This window comes from Fonsecaea multimorphosa (genome assembly GCF_000836435.1).
Source record: "Fonsecaea multimorphosa CBS 102226 unplaced genomic scaffold supercont1.13, whole genome shotgun sequence".
Classification (NCBI taxonomy): Eukaryota; Fungi; Ascomycota; class Eurotiomycetes; order Chaetothyriales; family Herpotrichiellaceae; genus Fonsecaea; species Fonsecaea multimorphosa.
The window spans coordinates 82,813-102,158 of NW_015971647.1; the positions used below are offsets into that span (position 1 = coordinate 82,813).

Here is a 19,346-nt window from a genome sequence, read left to right on the forward strand (position 1 = left end):
CAGCCTCTTCCTCGGAACACCATCATCGAACTCTAGGGATTGGGGGCCCATGCTATTCGACCGGCACGACTGTCAGGACCCTCAAAGGCGGCGTCAGGCAACTTTGCAACAAAGACGACGAAAGGGGAGGGAAATGATGGAGGCTGGGACAGCTGGCAGCAGTGGAGTCGTGGTGTCGCGGTCTAGAGGCGATCTGCTCCACCAATCATGGGCCACAACACGGTCAAGACCAGGATTGCTGATGCAAGGGCGACCTGTGGGTGACCTGCCCGTGTCTGCCCTGGCTGCATCTTTAGCTTCTGTCGATGCGCCAACGCAGCTCCATCATTGTTCGGGTTGGAGACAGCGAGCAGCTCCGAAGGAAGCTAACTGGCTTATCATCTTGAGAGGGGGTGCGAGAGACGGTGCGCATCTACACACGAGTCATGGATGAGGAGAGAAGAGTTGCTTGATTGTCCGTCCTCTGCAGCTGAGCTGTGCCTGATTCACGAGAGAAATGCAGGTACCGCCTTGGGAGAACCAAGCAATAGGAGGATGTGGTTTTTTATGTACAGAAAGCTTCGTCTACCGGCTTCTCCGGCTTCTACCGTCCCATCCCACCCGGCTTATTGGTATGCAAGTCCAACATTCAGATTAGGTAAATGTGCGCCTTCGCCGTTTCTTTGATGATACAAGCAGCCGATGATCCCGAAGAGCGTCGAAATGAGCGCACTGTCAAGCAGTTGTGGCAACTAGGGTAGAGGTCGCATTTACTTGGTCTCCTCGCGCAGCCAGCTGGTAAAGAGTTAGCACAAGCAAAGGGTACAGCGCCGTTGAGGCTCAAGGCAAACTAACGTGATCAGGTCGTTCCTGTCCTTGCCTTTCTTGAGACCACCGAAGGCCATCTTTGTGCCGGGGATATATTTCTTGGGGTTCTCGAGGTATTCGAACTTGGAAAAAGTCAGCTACATCTGTCAAGTACGAGATTGATAGACTTGAACTCACCAGAGTGTCCTCCTTCCACGTAATACCCTTTTGCTTGTTCGCGTCTGTGTATGAGAAGCCCTCAACGGAGCCAGTCTTGCGGCCAAACAGTCCATGCAAGTTGGGGCCGATCTTGTTGCCCTCCGATTCGACGACGGTGTGGCATTGCGCGCATCTCGTCTTGAAGAGGTTGGCACCCTTCTTTGCGTCACCTGGAGGGATCGATTGTGAGCTTGTGTTCTTCCCCTCTTCTTGCTCGGCCTTCTTCGCAGCCTCGTTCGCAGCAGCTTTCTGTTCTTGATGGGCCCGAATCGCGTCGAGCTCGTCGAGCTCGTGCGGGAGAAAAGCCAAGTATGACCATGCCATTGTATCAACAACCTCGAGTCTGATATCTGGAAGACCAAGGGCGCAGTGGTTCTGTCGCGCTGTGATCGTACGATCATGGTACGGTTGTTGAGACAGGAGCATCCCAGCTTGGGGAAGAGCCTGAAAAGCGGCGCCGGGCGGTCATGCGACTCGCAGTGAGGCTGGGGTGTGACACAAGAGGGCTGACCGTGACCAGTTGACAGGTGAAAGCATTGCGTGAAGCTGCTGCGAAGCTGTGGCGGCCGTGAGAGTAAAGAGTGCACTTACCTTCCTTGAAACCCTCGTCACCCTTGGCCATCTTGAGAACAGTGAATAGACTGGAGGAAAGAGAAGACTGATATGAGGATGCTCGAGGTAGTTCTAGGAGCTGAAATAGCTTGGATAGTTATTGTAGGAGCAAGTTGGTAAAGATGTTGATCGGAGCAAAAAGTCGAAGGGGAAGCAAGAAAAGAAAAAAGGTGACGCCGATGAACGACAGACCAGGATCGAAGCCACCGGTTGGCCACCCACAATAAATCCACTCGTCGGCCATTTTGCCCACTCAGCAGCCTCTCCTGTTGCCCTCTCAGTGCCTCTGTGGGTGTCTGTGGCTTTTCGCTGGTTTTCTTCCGGGCGGCCACGCCGGCCACCTGCGAATCACCTTGGGCCCTTTGTCATCGGCAATTCTCGGGCATTCAACTCACTCAGCCAACGCTGCGCACCTGGGCAGGTAACAAGCCGGAACACGGCTGCCCTCGAGCCAATTTTTCCTTTGCTTTTGCTTTTGCTTGTTTGTTGGTGTTTTGAATCCCTCTCTTGGGTTTCCTTTCTTATCATCTTCGAGTGCTGGATACACCCAAGGAGTCCCTACGTGATGCCCGCTCACCCAAAGCCCAACAAGCTCCCAATGCAAAACGCAGCAAAAGACTCCATGCGACCTCCCCAAGCTCTACCCTGTGGCTCCGTCAAACAAGGGAATTGATGACGTCGGCGTCTGGCCCGGAAGAACGGCTGAGCTGCTTCAACATTTGCGTCAAATGCTCGGGTAGCTGGACCATTGCCACAATAACTGCACCAAACCACTGCAGCCTGACTACATCCTATTGCCCGACTCCTGTTCATCCAAGCGGACACCATGTATCATCATGACAGAGCTTGCAGCACGAGTTTGGAAAAGGCACCACTCCCCCCATTGGGATCAGCCTATATCGGGTAATGCCGAGCATGCCCAGCCTCTCCTTCACTCCTGCAACGATGCCCAGAACTCGTCAATGAGCTCGTGCCTCTTGACAGCCAGATCAAAGTCGCCGTAGGACTCTCCTGCCGCATACGCCTCATACAGCCGACCAATATTCTGACCTTGACTTGGTAAGTCGGTCCATTCCTGGCCACCCTCGTCAACGGCGATATCCTCGACGACGCCTTTCTCCGCGTTGGAGAAGCGCATACTAGTTGCCTTGGCCATCTGCGGTCCGGCACTCGCAAATTCGACTGCCAGTTCGCCCTTGGTGCCATATATCCTCCACGTTGACCCTGGCTGGCCGATGAATCTGTCTCCGGCTCTCAGGTGGAAACTGAACACCGCAGATGGATGTCGGTCCAGGCGCCCTTGCAGCAGGATCTGGTCGGGCGTGTCCTTGTCGTACAATTCTTCCGACAAGGATCCGTCAGATTTCATGATGTGCATTTTCGGCCGCAGGTTGACCGCCATGGGCGTGTAGCTGCCTGGTTTCAGCTCTCCCACCGCATACAGGACGGAGTCGAGGACGTGGCCGCCATATATGGTCAACAGGTTCCCACCGATTCTGCGATCCATAAAATACTGGTACCTGTCGCTCGCTGCGTTGTTTTGCCATACGTGAATCGCCCCTTGGTAGTTCACGCTGTGGATTTCTCCTAGGGCCCCTGTGTCGATGAGCTCCTTTACCTTCTTGACGCTGGGTGCCATGCGACCTTGGAGGCCGATAATGGTCTTGAGATTCTTCTCTCGAGCGAGCTCGGCCATTTCTTTTGCTTGCTCTGTTGTTGCAGCTAGTGGCCATTCCACATATACATTACGTCCGGCTTTTAGGGCTGGCATGGCGACATCGTAATGAGTGTCGGCTCGAGTTGACACCACGTATAAGTCGATGTCGGGGTCGGCAGCGAGCTGGTCATAGGAGGCGTATGCCTTTGTGGATTCGGGGAGGTTGTGTGCTTTGATGGCGGCCTTTGTGGATTCCAAGGTCGAGTTACTCAGCGCCACAATCTTGTAGTTTGGGGAGTTGGCCAGTCGAGGCAGGTGGGCCAGAGTTGCCCATGCACCAGGCTTGCTCGATAAACCCACGATTCCTACTCGGATAGGAGCCATTATGATTACTGCAGTGGATGCTGAGGCTGATTCGACCGGGAAGGGATTGAAGGATTGGCAGGCTATAGCGCCCAGATGCAGTGGGAGTCGAGCGATGCGATGAAGCAAGGTAAGCCCCGAATTCAAAGCATACGGTCCTTTATACTTGGACAGACGGAGAGAAACACTGGTAGACGATTTTAAATCAAATTGATCGAGGATATGTCTGTACCTGTGACACCCAGTGTGGCATACACTGACTCGCTGACAAATCGCACTCTGCTTGTCTGACTGCTGCTTTCGTTGTTTGTCGTGCTTTGCCATGTGCAACAATTCCCATTCTCTGACATAGGTACTTCTGCGAAGCAACAAGATGGGGACGAAGAAATATCTCATATGTGAGATTTGACCTGATTCCGATACTCGAAGCCACGTGTGAGGGCATTCCAGTCAGTTTCGATGGCCATTCCTCCTGGCATCTGGTGCAGCTCTTTCCGCCCGCTTGTTCTCCAGGTCAGAGTCAACTTCGTCGGACTATACATACCGAGTCGAATGCACTCCTTCAAGCCGTGATGATATATCCATATTCGCTCTCATGCATCGCCATTCGGTCTCGGGTTCGCCTAGATGCGGCTGCAGCGAGGACCCGCTTGTGTTTCCATAGCTTCGTCTAGCTTGGAGGGCTGCTTACACGGGTTGAATGCGCAAAAGTCTCCGAACAACACAGTGTCATGGAAGGATGAAAAGGGATTGCCGAGACACTTGCGCTCTTACTGCACGCTACGCTTCTTCTGGAGTCTCAGGTTACCGCACGAGGCCAAACGATTTAACAACCAGGTCAGCTCCAGAGGATACCATACCATTTTCGCCTATCAGACCAAGGGGATATGAATCTTGTCCATTCGTTACCTCTTCCGGCGCGGATTGGTTAGATGGGCATTGGGCGTGCCATGGCCGGACACACACCACTGGAGATGTTTTGCTTTAAGGCCTCCTTCATTCTCACCTCTATCTCTACCTTCCTCGTCTCCTTCCATGCGGTTTGTTGTCGATCCTCCTTCACGCCATGTTGAGCTCTCAGTACACGGCTCCAGTTGCAGCCGCACTTCTTCTATCTTTCGTGGCCTGGCTCGTCTCGTTCTGTCTGAAATGGCGCCGCCATCGTGCAAAGTATCGACATCTGCCATGCCCGCCTCACGATTTTTGGTGGGGTCACTTGAAAACCGTCGGCACGGCGCAAAGGGAGATGCCCCCTGGATGTAAGTCACCTGTTGAAGTCGATGCCCTTGAATTGGACCGCGTCAAGTTCCAGTCCGGAGGACTTGGCTTCAACTGGCGTGTGTCACGGAGAACAAGGACACTGACCGCGCTAAGTCCACTACCATGCTTTGATGTCCTACATTGGTGAAAAATACAACATGCCGCCAGTGTTCTACCTGGACTTGTGGCCCATCAGCAACTCCTTCATGCTTGTTCATGATCCCGATGTGGCCTCTCAAATCACCCAAGCGAAGAGCCTTCCCAAGCACCCTGTCAACTCCAAGGTCTTGGGACCCCTCACAGGCTCGCACTCGGTCGTGACTGCAGAAGGACAAGAATGGAAGATGCTCCGATCAATCCTCAATCCGGGCTTTTCAACCCAGTATCTTTCAACATTAGTCCCTCTTCTCGTCCGGCATGGCCTCGTCTTCAAAGACCGAATCTACAACTATGCGTCGACCGGCGAAGTATTCCCGATTCAGGAGACAGCCACGGCTCTGACAATCGACGTGATCGGCGAGGTGGTCCTGGGGAAGAATTTTGACTCTCAACGTCAACCAAATGAACTGGCGATGCACTTCCAGAAGGCTGTCTCATGGGCGGGACCCAGCCTGGACATCATTTCTTGGAATCTGAGCAAGCCGTTCAAATGGTGGCACTGCCTTCAACAGGACCGAATCATTGAGAGTATGATTCGTGAAAGACACGCCGAGACGAGATCCACCAATTCCGCCGGTACAAAAGCCGCTGTGGATTTGTTCCTTCAGGCCTATCGTGAAGAAAAGATGGGGACATCAGGCAAGATTGGAAGCAGGGCGGACGAGCTTGATCCGGAATTCATGCTTCTCGCGCGCAACAACGTCAAAACACTGCTTCTGGGAGGTCACGACAGTAAGCATATCACCGTCTCGCCGTCTCAATGGCGTCCTTGCCACACGGCCTTTGCTCTGCAGCTCATGTGGGAAATCAGCTTCGCTAACTCGGATTGACCAACAGCGACCTCATCCACAATAGCCTACACCGTAGCCCTCCTCAGCGAACCCCAAAATGCCCACGAACTCGCTCGGATCCGAGCTGAACACGACGCCGTCTTCGGCCCAGATCCCTCCAGAGCCGCAACCATGCTCCTCTCCGACCCCAGGCTGCTCAACAACCTGCCCCTCACGACCGCCGCCGTGAAGGAATCCATGCGTCTCTTTCCGGCGGCGAGCACCACGCGCATGACCCTTCCCAACCACCCGGTTCAGACAGTCACGTTCAGGGGCGACCAGCAGCTCCCGCTCGCAGGGGAACAGATCTGGGTCGCCCACTATGGGTTCGGCCAACGGGCCGACCTGTGGCTCGAACCTCGGAAGTTTGTCCTCGACCGCTTTGTTCCAGGTAGTGGACATCCGCAGCCCAAAGACGCGTGGCGACCGTTCGAGAAGGGGCCCCGCGGCTGTCTGGGCCTGGAACTGGCGATGATGGAGCTCAGGCTGGTCCTGGTCCTGCTGTGCAGGGAGTTTGACTTTGAGATCGCCTACGCCGAGGACGCGCCCCGCGCGCCTCCTGAGCACGGTGTCGCGGGTGGCAGGGGATATCAGATCATCGAGTTCGCGGCGAAGCCTGTGGGGCATATGCCCGTGCGGGTACGAAGGAGGACTTCAAAAGTGCAGTGAAGCAAGGTCTGAGGATAGAGGATGGAACGGAGAGAGGCGAGACGTTAGATGAAAGGAAATCAGAGAACCTCAGAGCATTCAAATGCACCTGCAGGGATCATACGCTCTGGAAACCACGGGCTCGTACTACATGTGAGAATGGGCGCGAAAGGGGTTGAAAAAAGAACAACTGCAATGCCCATGTATGCACCAGGTGAGAAGCGCATCAACCAACAATAACTGGAGTTGTTCCACTTCTATGACCCTCGTCTGCCTCTCCATACCTAGGTACCTTGTCCGTTGCCGTCGTAAGCTGAAACTTTTTTTCTCCCCGTTTTCTGTCCGTAATATCTGCAGGTGGTTTTGATTCTTGAATCTCCGATCTCCCTAAAAACTTATTTCATATCAGTCGTCACGAGACATCCATATCATTGTTCCTGGGACCCGTCCATGAATTTTAGGAGAGGGGTGTGAAGGATTCTCTCGCAAGTTTCCTGTTGCACCCGGTCGCCTTCACAGCTGAGCTCTCGCCTTAGGTGCCGTGGAGGCCGCTAGTCAATGCGCCCCGTTCTGTTGGGCATCGATCTCGCAAAAGGCTCTGAAGGTGACCATCTCGTCGACGTTGCTTTCAATGACCAACTCCGCGGTGGCGCCTACAAAGTACACCCAGCCTTCCTTAAATTCTTCTGTCTTGTGGCCGACGCTGACCTTGCCCTCGCCGCTCGTGCAAATGACGATGCTTGGACCTGCAATGCCCTCGAATGTGGCCTTGGCGCCGGGCTTCTTGAGCACCGTGCGCACGACGCTGAATTCCTCGATCGGCGGGTCGTACAGCAGGGAGTCGCTGTTGGAGCTGTAAGCCTTGTCGTTGAGCGTGACGTACGGGTAGTCAACAGGTTGTAAAAGCTGTTGCTCCGGTGGGTTGTGGTCATAGGTCAAAATGTCGGTCAAAGTGTTGACGTCCTGGAATTTCGGGGTGAAGCCCGCGCGGATCACGTTGTCGCTGCTCGCCATACACTCGATGATGTCGCCGGAGATGTAGGCGTGGATGTCGTCCGCCTTGAGGTACATGGCCTGTCCCGGCTGGAGTTTGACGTAGTTGAGGAAGAACAACACGAACAGGCCAATGTCTTCGGGAAACTGGCTGTTGCATCGCTGCACGAGTTCGCAGAGCTCTTCGGAGGTGTTGACACTGGGTCCTGGGGAAATGGAGCCTTTCTTAGCGAGGTCCAGGAGCGCGTGGGATTTTTCGGCCACTTCTGCCTTGGAAGACTTCATGAGCGAGCTGAAAGCGGCTTTGAGGCGGGATTTAGCCTCGGCGAGAGACGGCGAGGATGACTTGGAGATTTCTTCAAGGCCTTTGGCCTCGCTCTCACCGACCAATTCGCGCAGAGGTGGAATTGTTGCGAGGAAGTGTGCGATTTCGTTGAGGGGTCGAAATCCACAGAGGCCTTCGAAAGGGGTGATGGCGAGCGTCATCTCGGGCTTGTGGTTGTCGTCTGGATAGTTCTTTGGGTCTTTGGCATGGAGCTTCTCGGCGAGTTTCTTGTTAGGGTGGGCTTGAATGGACAATGCCTTGTTGATGGACAGGACCTTGAAGAGGAAAGGAAGCTTCTTGTTGTATTTCTCGGTGATGTCGGTGCCCATCAATGCTTGGTTGTCGGCGACAAGCTCGAGCAGAGATCTGCCGGTGACGAGGTCTTTGGAAGGCAGAGAAGGGTGCGTACCCATCCATAGTTCGGCATATGGCTTGTCTTCTTGGATGCTGAAGTTGTCCGAAGGAGTCGCCGCAGCATATTTGGCTGCAGCCGAGTCCTTCCCTTTCTTCCCCCAGTCGTAGCTGTTGCAGCCTTGAAGAGGTCAGTATCTCGGTGATTGCAGAGGGCGTGGCTTGCTAATACGTACCGCATTGGAGACGAATCAAAGGGACCTGCATGATGGCCGATCTAAACACAACCACAGATGGTTTTCTTGCTGGAAGTTGATGATGTCGTCTGATTTTGGGTGAGATACAAGAAAGTGTCAGAATGACTTGGAGTCTCTGACCTTTAAGGGGCACAGTTGGCGACAGCGATATGGCGGTGAAAGAAGACAAATGTGGCTTGAGATCAGATCCACTTGATATTGAAGATTGTTCTCGACTTGGAGAGGAACGTGGTTGGTCAGTCTGATAGAATTGGCCAGACTTTGACATTCGAGAAAGGTCGTATATAGCGACCAATACTTCGCCGTATAGACTACGCTTCACTGGAGCACTGCGCACCCGTAGCCGCCTCTTCCACTGCAGTGGCTCGTCCCTGCCTCTCTCCACCAATCACGCTCCCAACCATGTCTTCTATGTGTCTTGACCACAAGAGCCTATATATTTGAGAAATCGCACGTTTTCGTTGTTTGTCAACCCCAAATTTGCCAGCATGATTTACACACTGTATTTAATCCTACCTAGTGATACGTAATCTTGATTTTCCAGTCACAAACAGGCTTGCCGCTTCGCCCTACAAGGGGCACCGCGCCTTGTCATCCTTTCAAGCCCCCGCCATACTGCGCTCCCTCTTTCACAAACAAGAGACATTCCGCTTCCAGGCTATCAAAAATACTTCTCCAAAGGCCACGATCTGGTGCAGAAAACCGTATTTGTGTCCAATATGTCGTCCCGCCCTAGAGGAGGCCGCGCCACCGCTGGTCGAGATGGCCAAGCGACTGAACTTGAAAATGATCTACTCACCAGAGCCCTTGAGAGCCTACGGAAGGCCAGGGATTTCAATGAAAAATGCAGAAAGATCGGCCAAGACATTATGATCCTGGAGGAAGAAATCAAAGCAGCCGGACGTAGGTCCATCCTGTGCCCCATGTTTCATGTTTGCTCCTTCCGTCCCTTCTCGGACCCAAGTCTGCCATCAGTCATGGCGAGGACACAGCCCGACTGATACGTGGTCCGGCTTCGGGACATGAGAGTGTCAACCCAGTCTGCCGTCCAAGGCTTGGTTGAGGTTTGGACTGACTGTGATCATGTAGACGGAACCCCTGACCAATATCGACGTCTGGACGCCCTTTACCGAGAAAACCTCCGATACGCGGAAAGTGAGAAGAAGGTTCATGATGACGACGATATCATCAGCAATCTTGCAATCCTAGAGACCATGAGATCTAACGATGAACCGGCTCCTCGCAATGGCCAGCCCAAATCACGGAAGCACCAGCGGCCTGCTGTTGACTCGGAAGCCGTTGAGTCTCCTGGGCCCAGCCCAGGGGACGGTCGTCTAGAAATGATGAAACGGGTCAAGGGCACCTCCCAACGGAGTTCAAGCACAGCAAGCGTAAATCGGGCAGCCACCACTGTCAGGGACGATGGGGGCGAAACGAACAAAGGCCTGCAAGCGGAAAGGGCAGGTACCCTTGTAGCCGGAACCGAAGTCTTTTACAAATTCCCAAAGGATCATCAAGAGCAAGAAGAAGGAGTTGGTATCCACTGTATCATCAAGAAAGTGTGGCAGGATAAGAAGCCGTGGGTAGAGGCATTCCCGTCCTCAGGCCATTCCGCTGACTTGACCCGCAGGGTACAATACGATGTTAGGGATCCAGAGGATGATCCTTCTGGCAGGCAAACGGTGCGCAAGGCTACAGCCAGAGACCTGGTGCCTATCTCGCAGACAGCCCCCAGCAACCAACAGTTCTCAGTCGGAACGACGGTATACGCTAAGTACCCGGATACCGACACCTTTTACCGAGCTAGGGTCAAGAGCTTCCAGAAACCCAACTACAGTTTGAAATTTGACGAGGACGTTCAGGAGATGCTCGTCGATGCGCGGTTCGTCTTATCTGCCGGGTTAAAGTAGTACAACCAGGTTGTCACAGAGAGCAACACGGTTAACGTGGGAGATGATGTGGAAGATGAACGAGATGGGAACTGGGGTAGGACGCGTGGTGAACGGAAGGATATTTCTCGACTGCTGAGTGACCGTGGGGATTGACCATCCACCGCGCGATCAAAGTTGGCCTTTGCTGGCCAGGTAGGCAGCGCCACTGTCTGCTTGTCGTTAGTACCCCATAGCTGTGCCTTGTCGAAGGAGGATCTCGAAGCAATTGAATGCAACGCCAATACAGGCTTTGAAGGAATGAGAAAACTTACCAGCCCATATCTCGTAGACTTTGACCTTTGTTTCCTCGTCAAACTCGAGGACGTAGGTAAAGACTTCGTCCCAGGATTGCCCAGTCTTGGTCCAAGTGAACTTTGCCTCTCCACGCACTGACACCTTTGAGACTTGTGAATCGACAACAAAGTCGCTGAAGCGCATGTTGTCGTATGTTAAGTGGGAGGACAGAAGCCCAAAATACTCTTCCAGGCCCTTTTGACCTCGAAACTCACGCCCCAAGAACGGGGCCAGTTGCGGCAGGCCATGCTCCAGAGCAAGGACATCATCGGAGGTTGAAAAATAGCTGAAGATCTTGTCTGGCGCCTCTTGGCTGGCAAAGGAGTTGCAAAAGGCCTGGGCGGCCGACAAGAGGCTGTCTCGATCTGGGGAGGGCATTGTCTCGACCGATATAGACAGCAAGAGGCACCCAAGCGGTGGTCAAGGTCACCCAAAGTGGTTTTCCGGTGCTTACCCAATCTCGGGAGCCAACTGACCAAGCAGCAACTCGACGGGTAATTAAAAACAAGAGGGAAAAGTGCGGAGGAGAGGCCGAGGCTTGGGCTAGCGAGGCCTTCAAGTTCGTCAGCGAATTTCTTCTCTCCGCTTCTAAAGGACGGTGCCACCCGCAAATCATCCTCTCTTCCGCCAGCATATACCGAGTAACTCACTCCCGGTACTCACTCCAACTCCAATGATCCTTTCCTCCGCCCCGATATAGAGTCGCCATGCTTCTTTCTTAAGTTTTAGAAGAGTAAAAAAGACTTCACTGCATATAAACCGGACGAGGGTGCCCACGATGGCTCGTTCCACCAACGACCTTCCCTCACATGCGTCCCCCGTCATAGCTCCCGTCCCTCGGCCTTCATCCGCATACTTGGGCGGCTGGTCCGACCTCGACGACAGTGCTGCTCCTACGCCTGGTCTACCGAACAATCTAATATCCCCTGCATTCACTCCTCCCGCCACTCCCGGCGCTGGAACCCCTTCTCGTCATCTCCAATCCGAGCCCAAGTCCATTCCCGTCGACACGTCCCTCGACGACCCCTCGACGAAGCAACCCCGCTTACTCGAGAAACTACCGCATGTAGAATGCCTGGTACGGGCGCGGATACCGACGACATCTGGAGCCGAGATGTTTCTGCATCTGTATCAGAATGATTCGGACAACAAGGAACACCTGGCGATTGTCTTCGGCAACAACATACGCAGTCGCAGTCTGGATGCCGAGAAGCCCGGTGAAACGGAGATGGATCGCATGATTCGTGGCGCTTATGTTGGAAGATTGAGACCAGGCCGAACGAGTTCGAGAATAGATCCCACGGAACAGAGCAGGAGACCAGTCAACAGACGTCTCAGAAGTGGCTCCGCGTTGAAGAATGTAACAACGGTTCCAGAGGATGGTGTTCTGGAAACAGCACTGGCCGAGGGCGCTGCCCGGGCTGCAAATGCTTCTCAAGATGAACAAAATGCAGAACAGCCGCATCATCCTATCGCTAGCCTGGGTGATGCTCTTGATAATGTACAAATCACCAGCCATGCTCCGGGTAAAGCACCTCTTGTGCGAATCCACTCGGAATGCTATACAGGCGAGACAGCCTGGTCCGCCCGCTGCGACTGTGGAGAACAACTCGACGAGGCAGCCCGGTTGATGTCCTTACCTGGCTCAACGGGAGGCGTCATAGTCTACCTACGCCAAGAGGGACGGGGGATTGGCCTCGCGTCGAAATTGAAGGCGTATAATTTGCAGGATCTGGGCAATGACACTGTTGAAGCAAATTTATTGCTAAGGCATCCGGCCGATGCAAGGACTTATGGGCTTGCTACGGCGATACTGCAAGATCTCGGGCTTGGCACCGACAGTGATGCGCAGAAACCAGAGGCAGAGAGAGGCATCAGGCTTCTTACCAACAATCCCGATAAAGTACGAGCTGTTGAAGGACCCGAGAAGGAGGTAAGAGTACGGGAAAGGGTACCCATGATTCCTCTTGCATGGAGGACGGCAGGTGCCAAGGGTGTCCGAGGCGCGGAGATTGAGAAATATCTTGAGACCAAAATTGGGAGGATGGGGCACATGATTCACGAAGAGTCCTAGGAGATGAAGAGGCATTTAATCATTGCGAACCTGACCAGGTGGGAAAGCCCTTGTGCAGCCAAATGGTGAATGGAACCATGCTCTGCGACTCTGCAGCCTCGTCGGGTTGCCTAAACGCAAGGTTCCGCTCATGCAATCTGCGAGTGGTGCAGGTGTCTGACAGCATAGCCATCTCAGGAAAGACGTTACTCATGTCATGGGCTTCGATATTCTGATACGAGGCATGTGAGACCGGCACGAAACCGGACACAAAGCGGAGCGAGATCCCTCGCGACTGAAATATGAGAAGACCCTGAGCAGGAAGGGCTGTCTTGAGAAGTCTTCCATGCCGACTCAATTGCGCACACGGAGCATTCAGGAATCACGACTCGCCCGAGCTAGACTTGAGAGCAAGTTTGTCGATGCCTTGGCTTCTCGGGGATTTCCTTTTCGACGCCAACCCCTCCAAGATCATAGAGCAGACCGGATGAACGACAATGATCGCATGACCCAGTCGAACCCAAGAGACCCAACGCCGCAAAGTACTCCATGACGGAAAGTGAGAAATGGCGAAAGGCCAATAACGAATACTGGCCCACGGCATTGGAACAGAGCCGCACTGTTTCCCAGGGCATATCACATCATTAACCACGCCAGACCGTGCCACGCAATACCACAATCTGCCTCTCCATACACAGGCAAGAAGCATCGATGACTGCGGGTGGATCGGCTAAGGGGAGTTGATGATACATGTACACCCATCCATACCAGGTCGATGTCCATTCAGCTTTTGTAGATTCTTACGAAAGAGCATGTCTATATATATACATATACATATGCCGAAAAGGAAGATGGAGACGCACGACGCATACTAGGTAGATACCTTGCGGGAGGATACTAGGATCGATATATCGACACATATCGTATATATGATTCACTGATGTGACGAAATGGGAGAATAGACCGGGGCTGGTTAGCATGGCTAGCGAGCATACACCCGACACATTCCATTTTCATGACCAGGTTATATATAAGCCTTTGCGAAGGGAGCAAGAGCCGCAACTGCAAGCCCCTCTTTATACAGCAGGTTTCTGAAGAAAAATTCACCAGATTCCAAACCACAGCTTCCTCTTCCGCTTCTGCTGCGGCGGCGGCGGCTGCTGCTGAGGGTCCTGATCCTCCACCTCTGGAACCTGCATTTCCTGTTGACGGAGTGCATCCTGGAGACTCATCCCTCTAGCTTGTGCCTCTGCCTCGGCCCTGACGACGGCATCGACGCCCTTCTCCCTGATCAACTTGACCCTCTCTTTCTGCTCCGTCTCCAACCTGCGCGCGAACTCGTCCACATCCCCCTGTGTCCCGCTGGTGCTACCGGGCACCGCGCCCCCCAGCGCAACCATATCCCGTCCCGTGAGCACCATCTCCCTCCCGCCCTGCGCCCTTTCCTTGGCCGTCAACCCATCATCCCAAGGGACCAGACCCCTCACATCAATCCCCTGGTCCTCGTCCGCGTTGAGATCCTCCAGCCCGTGCGCGCGCCGGTACAGCCTGCGCTTCTGTGCGTCCAGAATCTTCTGCTGGCGCGACTCGTTCGTCTTGGCCGTCTCGTAGTCGATGTGCAGGCGGAGCACGGAGAGCGTTTCGCGGATGTACGTGATTGGGTGCAGCGGGAGCGAGGATATCGGAGGGATCAGGTGCGCGTAGGGCGACGTTCGCATGAATGATTGTGTGAAGGTGATGAAGGCGAGGATCGTGAGGGTGCCCTAGTTTTGGGATTGCATTGAGTCAATTGACAGCCCTCCTGTTGGATTTGTATTCTGACACATTTCGACTTTGGGGGGTTTTTATTTTCCCTTTCCGTTCCGTGTTCCATTTCATCCATCATCCGAGCAAGAGTTACAAAGTGCCAGAAGAGGAAAAAAAACTCACCATGGTAATCCAAAGATGAATCCACCGGTCCGTCAAGAACCAATGCATAAACGTGCCTTTGTTGGGAAACATGTGCGGATACGACCTGCTCTTCTGCCTCTCCCTCTCCTCCGCGGTCGTCCCCTGATTGTACGCGCCCCCGCCGCCGGGCGTCGGCCGCCGCGCACGACCCAGTCGCGCGGGATGCGAGGGCGGGCGGAATTTGTCGGGCTGCTCGAGCACAATGGGTTTGCCGCTACTGTTCGTCGAGGTCGAGGTCGAGGTCGAGGCGGCGCGGCGCACCACCAGCACCTCGAGAGGCCTCGTCCCGGGCTGGAGTCGAATAGGACGAGGGGGAAACTGGGTGCGCGGGCGCAGCAAGGTGGTGTTGCGGAGGCAGTGCCGGCACATGGTTGAGAGAGGAGAAGACATGGTGTGGTTCACGGTCATTAGACTCCTGGATGGGTTCATCCTTTGGAGATTGTTCATCGTGGCAAAAAAAGAAGCTCTGAAATTATAGCAGAGCTTGGGTCGTCGGAGAAGTTGCAATTGCAGTCAATGGCTACTACTATCAAGAAGTGAACACGGAGGTCTCCAAGCAAGAAAGCTTGGCAGGCGAGATAGCTTTCCATGCTAGAACGAACACCACTCGACCAGTAACCAAGTCGGACCGCCGAACTTGAGCCGGCAACGCCTTGATCCAGCCTTCTCCAGGATCAAGGGATGGAATAGGTATAGCAAGGGAACAGAGTAGTTCACATATCACTTCCATTGATATTCTGGAACTCATGTCTTCGGGACCAAGAATTCAGCGCCATCTCCCTATGCCAACGACTAAGTCCAAAGCCCAGCAATTCTCTAAACCTTTAATCCCGATATCGCTCCCTCTCATCTGGTCCATACATATGATGGTAGTAGTACCTATGTAGCTGTACAGTTCTCTCTTTCGAGCGCAGTTAACAAATGAAAACTCTGTCGCTGTCTTAGCAGACAATGCCAAAATATCCCTGGCAAACCCCAAAATGCAGCCCATACAAAAAGAAGACTTGACTTCCTGGCTAACTCTCATGACACCTCCAGAAGCAACGCACGCCAATGCCACAAAGAGCCAGGTATGACCGGATCGGCCAGTTCGCGAAGAGGGAATCATCGACACGCCCACCGAGGTGATGGACATTCTCTTTGAAACACTCTCGGCTTTTTGAGGCCCTTTGCCTTGGTGCATTGGGATTCCCAGAAAACCCCTCAAATATTACTGCGCATGAATCTGTGTTCGTGCGATGCACACATCTTTCTCTTTTCGTACAGGATATCAGATAACAGTATATCGTGGTAAGATATTCAGAACAGAAACTTCGGCCATCTGAACGAGTGTGGTAGGTCGGTAAAGGAGCCAATATCATCGTTTATCGAAACATCTGTCCCGCTGCGAATATGCTGTTGGCAGCTGCAGATGCCCATTCGTTCTCCTCGTATGGCGGCGTTGGCCAATGGGAAGGAGCGTGTTCATACTCGGTTCGTTTCTTGGTGATGGTCAATGGCTCAGCTTGAGATCCAGCAGCGGCGTTAAACTGGACGCCATTCCTCTTGGCGGATGGTGACGGCGTAAGGTAGGCGCCGTGTAGTGCTGGGTTGCTTGGTAATTGCGGTAATGACTGTCGGTTATAATCCTTCTGTGCCAATGCGGTTCGCTGCGCCTGGTCTTTCGGGTAGACGGTTGAGTCCAGGCGCCGAACCGCGCGATGAGCGGACCGAAGAGCCTCGTCCAACAGCTCGTCAGCTTCTTCAGGAGTTTCATACTGGTTGATTTGCAAAGGACGACGCGAACGATTGTTCGTTGGAGCGGGAGTCTGTGAAAGATTCTCACTTGATCGGCTGCCTTGAGATCGAGGGACTGAATGTGTCCGTTTCAGCGTTCCTGAATTGGACACCACCTCGATGGATGATTTCCTGCGTAAAGTTTCTGGTTCGGCTCGATCGAGGCTGTACCGAACATTCTGCAAGATTTTGTCAAGATCTGAAAAGTCGTTGTTCCCCTCGGGGATGACACTGTCGACCATGAGCGATGATCTGTTCGACCACGGCACATTTGCGGCATTGGCCTCAACATCATCACCATTTGGAGACGCCAGTCCGTGTCTGCCGGAAAACCGTCTGGCACGTTTCCGCAGGTGCGAGAAGAAACTCTCTTTGTGGCCACTGGGTGGAGACACTAGGCCACTGTTTGCATTCAAAGCTCGCTCTGCTTCCTGACGATGAATCTCTGCATAATGATTGCCATTTGAATTAATCGATAGCTGCCTGCCAATTTTCTTTGACTTCTCCTCAATCGGTTTAGACGAGTTGGGCTTCGACTCTGGCTGCGATGTGAATGACGAACTTGCTTGGGCAGTAACAGCGTTGGGCAACGGGGAGATAGGGCGGATCGATGGCAGGATGGGCATTGGTGCAGCACCAGTCGGACCCGTGCCATTGGTCCACGTCGCACGTTTACTCGCTTGCGGTCGAAGTCTGCTGACCAAGCTCTCGGGTTCTTGCTGTGTAACCTTGGGTTCCGAAGTGTGCTGAGGGACAGCGGGTGCGCTCTCTCGAGCAATAAGCGATCTTCGAAACCAGGAAGGCTTAGATGTGACGGTGGGTGTCTCGGCCGCGTCCTTTGACCTGAAACTCAGGTCGGAGTGTTTCCGGCCGAGCAGGCGTGACGAGGACTTGGGTCGAAGCGGATCGACGGCGTCGAGGAAGAATTCATGTTCCATAGCTTGTTTGGACGTCGGTCGGTTTTTGGGATCCCACATCAGACACCAGGTCACGAAGTTGCTGAATGACACGGGCCATTGAGGTGGTTGTAGGATGGTTTCCATGGCATGGGGCGCCATCTAAGAGTAATCAGTAACGTTGGCATGCTTCAGTATCGGAGGGAATCACCTTTGGGAAAGAGAAGCACAACTTTTGGGCCAATTTCGTCCCTTCTCTCCATTCACCGCCCCCTACCCTGGTACCGGTCTTGGTATACCAGTTTCCTGGGCTACCCATAACTTCACAAATCCGCCAGACCTGGTCTACCTCATTGCCTCCAGGAAATAGAGGTTTGAGAGTAGCCACTTCAACTGCCATCGCTCCAATGGCCCAGATGTCGACGGGTGCTGAGTACTCGCCAGCTCGAAGTAAAACTTCGGGCGCTCGGTACCATCGAGTTGAGACGTATGTAGTGTAGGGCAACTTTGAGTGGGTCTCCCGGGCCAAGCCAAAATCGGCGATTTTAATGGAATAAGCTGGCGGTGTAGCAGGCGGAGTGACCAGCGAGGAGTATCTGCTGAAGGCTGACTGTGAGTCGTGAGGTGCTGAAGTGGTGACAAGGATATTTTCCGGTTTGATGTCTCGGTGAAAGAAATGGTGAGCGTGGATGTGGTCAAGACCTGAAAGAATCTGGTAGAGGATGCTCTTGACGCTCTTGGCGTCCATGCATTTGTGTTCCCGGGATTTCATCAATTGATACAGGTTTCCGTCCATATACTCCATGCAGATATGAAGTTTCTTGCTGAAGGGATCCAAGAAGATGTCCAACGCGGGTACCAAATGAGCATGGGAGGGAAGTGTCCGTAGAAATATGACCTCGCGGAGTTCCAGACATGGCGCAAAGGAGTCGAAGGTCTTCTTCATGGTTTTAATAGCGACCTAGAGCAAGTCAGTCCGCGGCTGCTCTCGCAAGACCATCCTAGGAGCAGCAATACCATTGAGTTCCGGCGAGCCACACTGGCGCCATTGGCTCTCACTCTTGCCAAAGCAACGCTTCCGAAACTTCCATCTCCAATCTCCTTGATCACTTCGAACCTATCTTCAAGTGCAGCCAAGGCATAAGAATGAGGCCTTTGGCTATATTCCGTGACAGCCATGGTGGTCGACGGGGTTGGTCAGGGCGGAACGGGCTCTTCGTTTGTCGCTTCCTCCTGTCGTCGTGGAATATGTGGGACAAGTATATCTTATTCAGCCTGCCCTGCGCCCATAGACAGGTTCTTATGAGACCTTAACACGTCATTTCCTGGTTGTTTCGTGTGTTTTTGTACATATGTTTCAGAGCACAGAGACGGAGAGGGGCGGTGGTGTCGTCGGCTTGCTCGTGCAATCGCTTGATGCTTGTCAGGTTGCTCCTCTGCCAGCTCGGTGCAGAGCAGGAGGGTAAATGATGATCGAGCTCGAGCTTCAAGAAGATGATGCCCAGGATCGAAGGACCCAGGACCCAATTCGAAATCGCTCAAGGGAACTAAGAAAGCTAGCTGAAGGAATGGTCGATTGGCGGATGCCGACCCGCAAGGGGCGTTGGGAGAGTGGATAGACAGCGTCTTCCCCTTTCCTGATTGACACCGAGGGGGTTGACGGTCACAGTCTAGTATCAAAGGAGGGCAGTCAGAGTGACAGATTGTAATTCGGTCGTGTTGTCGATGTGTTCGGACAATTAGCTGGCGATACGGGGAGGCGCGTCTTGACTGTGTCCGGACGGCAAGGGGTGGCTGGGAGAAGGGAGGGCGCGGAGGTTGATGGGCGCTGGTGCCCGTCCGCCCAGAAAGCTCCCAGCAAGGGTTATGTGATCAACTGGGATGCAAAATTGCGCTGACAGAGCCCAGAATCCCCGTGCCTTTGCAACATCAGGCAAGAGAACGAAAACGTGAATGTGATTACCGGTATTATTGTTGAGTGAGATG

At 53.6% G+C, this 19,346-nt stretch overlaps 9 protein-coding genes across 9 annotated transcripts; 3 read left to right on the forward strand and 6 right to left on the reverse strand.

Annotated features, from left to right (window-relative positions):
- Positions 1-749: 749 nt before the first annotated feature.
- On the reverse strand, positions 750-1,329 carry Z520_06732 (cytochrome c; the record flags this gene model as incomplete). The annotated part of the gene is made up of 3 exons (XM_016777232.1): positions 750-774; positions 835-929; positions 985-1,329. The coding sequence occupies 3 exons, from the start codon at positions 1,327-1,329 to the stop codon at positions 750-752; spliced, it is 465 nt and encodes a 154-aa protein (XP_016631403.1).
- A 1,219-nt stretch (positions 1,330-2,548) lies between these two features.
- On the reverse strand, positions 2,549-3,658 carry Z520_06733 (uncharacterized protein; the record flags this gene model as incomplete). Its single annotated transcript, XM_016777233.1, has 1 exon — positions 2,549-3,658. One exon carries the CDS (start codon positions 3,656-3,658, stop codon positions 2,549-2,551), a length of 1,110 nt encoding a protein of 369 aa, XP_016631404.1.
- Positions 3,659-4,703: 1,045 nt separating this feature from the next.
- On the forward strand, positions 4,704-6,555 carry Z520_06734 (uncharacterized protein; the record flags this gene model as incomplete). Its single annotated transcript, XM_016777234.1, has 3 exons — positions 4,704-4,896; positions 5,012-5,788; positions 5,894-6,555. The coding sequence occupies 3 exons, from the start codon at positions 4,704-4,706 to the stop codon at positions 6,553-6,555; spliced, it is 1,632 nt and encodes a 543-aa protein (XP_016631405.1).
- A 534-nt stretch (positions 6,556-7,089) lies between these two features.
- On the reverse strand, positions 7,090-8,470 carry Z520_06735 (uncharacterized protein; the record flags this gene model as incomplete). The annotated part of the gene is made up of 2 exons (XM_016777235.1): positions 7,090-8,384; positions 8,440-8,470. The coding sequence occupies 2 exons, from the start codon at positions 8,468-8,470 to the stop codon at positions 7,090-7,092; spliced, it is 1,326 nt and encodes a 441-aa protein (XP_016631406.1).
- Positions 8,471-9,179: 709 nt separating this feature from the next.
- Z520_06736 (uncharacterized protein) lies at positions 9,180-10,370 on the forward strand (the record flags this gene model as incomplete). The annotated part of the gene is made up of 3 exons (XM_016777236.1): positions 9,180-9,363; positions 9,550-10,039; positions 10,091-10,370. The coding sequence occupies 3 exons, from the start codon at positions 9,180-9,182 to the stop codon at positions 10,368-10,370; spliced, it is 954 nt and encodes a 317-aa protein (XP_016631407.1).
- A 150-nt stretch (positions 10,371-10,520) lies between these two features.
- Positions 10,521-11,063, reverse strand: Z520_06737 (uncharacterized protein; the record flags this gene model as incomplete). The annotated part of the gene is made up of 2 exons (XM_016777237.1): positions 10,521-10,561; positions 10,664-11,063. 2 exons carry the CDS (start codon positions 11,061-11,063, stop codon positions 10,521-10,523), a joined length of 441 nt encoding a protein of 146 aa, XP_016631408.1.
- Positions 11,064-11,463: 400 nt separating this feature from the next.
- Positions 11,464-12,759, forward strand: Z520_06738 (uncharacterized protein; the record flags this gene model as incomplete). The annotated part of the gene is made up of 1 exon (XM_016777238.1): positions 11,464-12,759. The coding sequence occupies one exon, from the start codon at positions 11,464-11,466 to the stop codon at positions 12,757-12,759; it is 1,296 nt and encodes a 431-aa protein (XP_016631409.1).
- Positions 12,760-13,841: 1,082 nt separating this feature from the next.
- Z520_06739 (uncharacterized protein) lies at positions 13,842-15,057 on the reverse strand (the record flags this gene model as incomplete). The annotated part of the gene is made up of 2 exons (XM_016777239.1): positions 13,842-14,501; positions 14,668-15,057. The coding sequence occupies 2 exons, from the start codon at positions 15,055-15,057 to the stop codon at positions 13,842-13,844; spliced, it is 1,050 nt and encodes a 349-aa protein (XP_016631410.1).
- A 995-nt stretch (positions 15,058-16,052) lies between these two features.
- Positions 16,053-18,539, reverse strand: Z520_06740 (uncharacterized protein; the record flags this gene model as incomplete). The annotated part of the gene is made up of 3 exons (XM_016777240.1): positions 16,053-17,522; positions 17,572-18,321; positions 18,378-18,539. 3 exons carry the CDS (start codon positions 18,537-18,539, stop codon positions 16,053-16,055), a joined length of 2,382 nt encoding a protein of 793 aa, XP_016631411.1.
- Between the last annotated feature and the right edge of the window lie 807 nt (positions 18,540-19,346).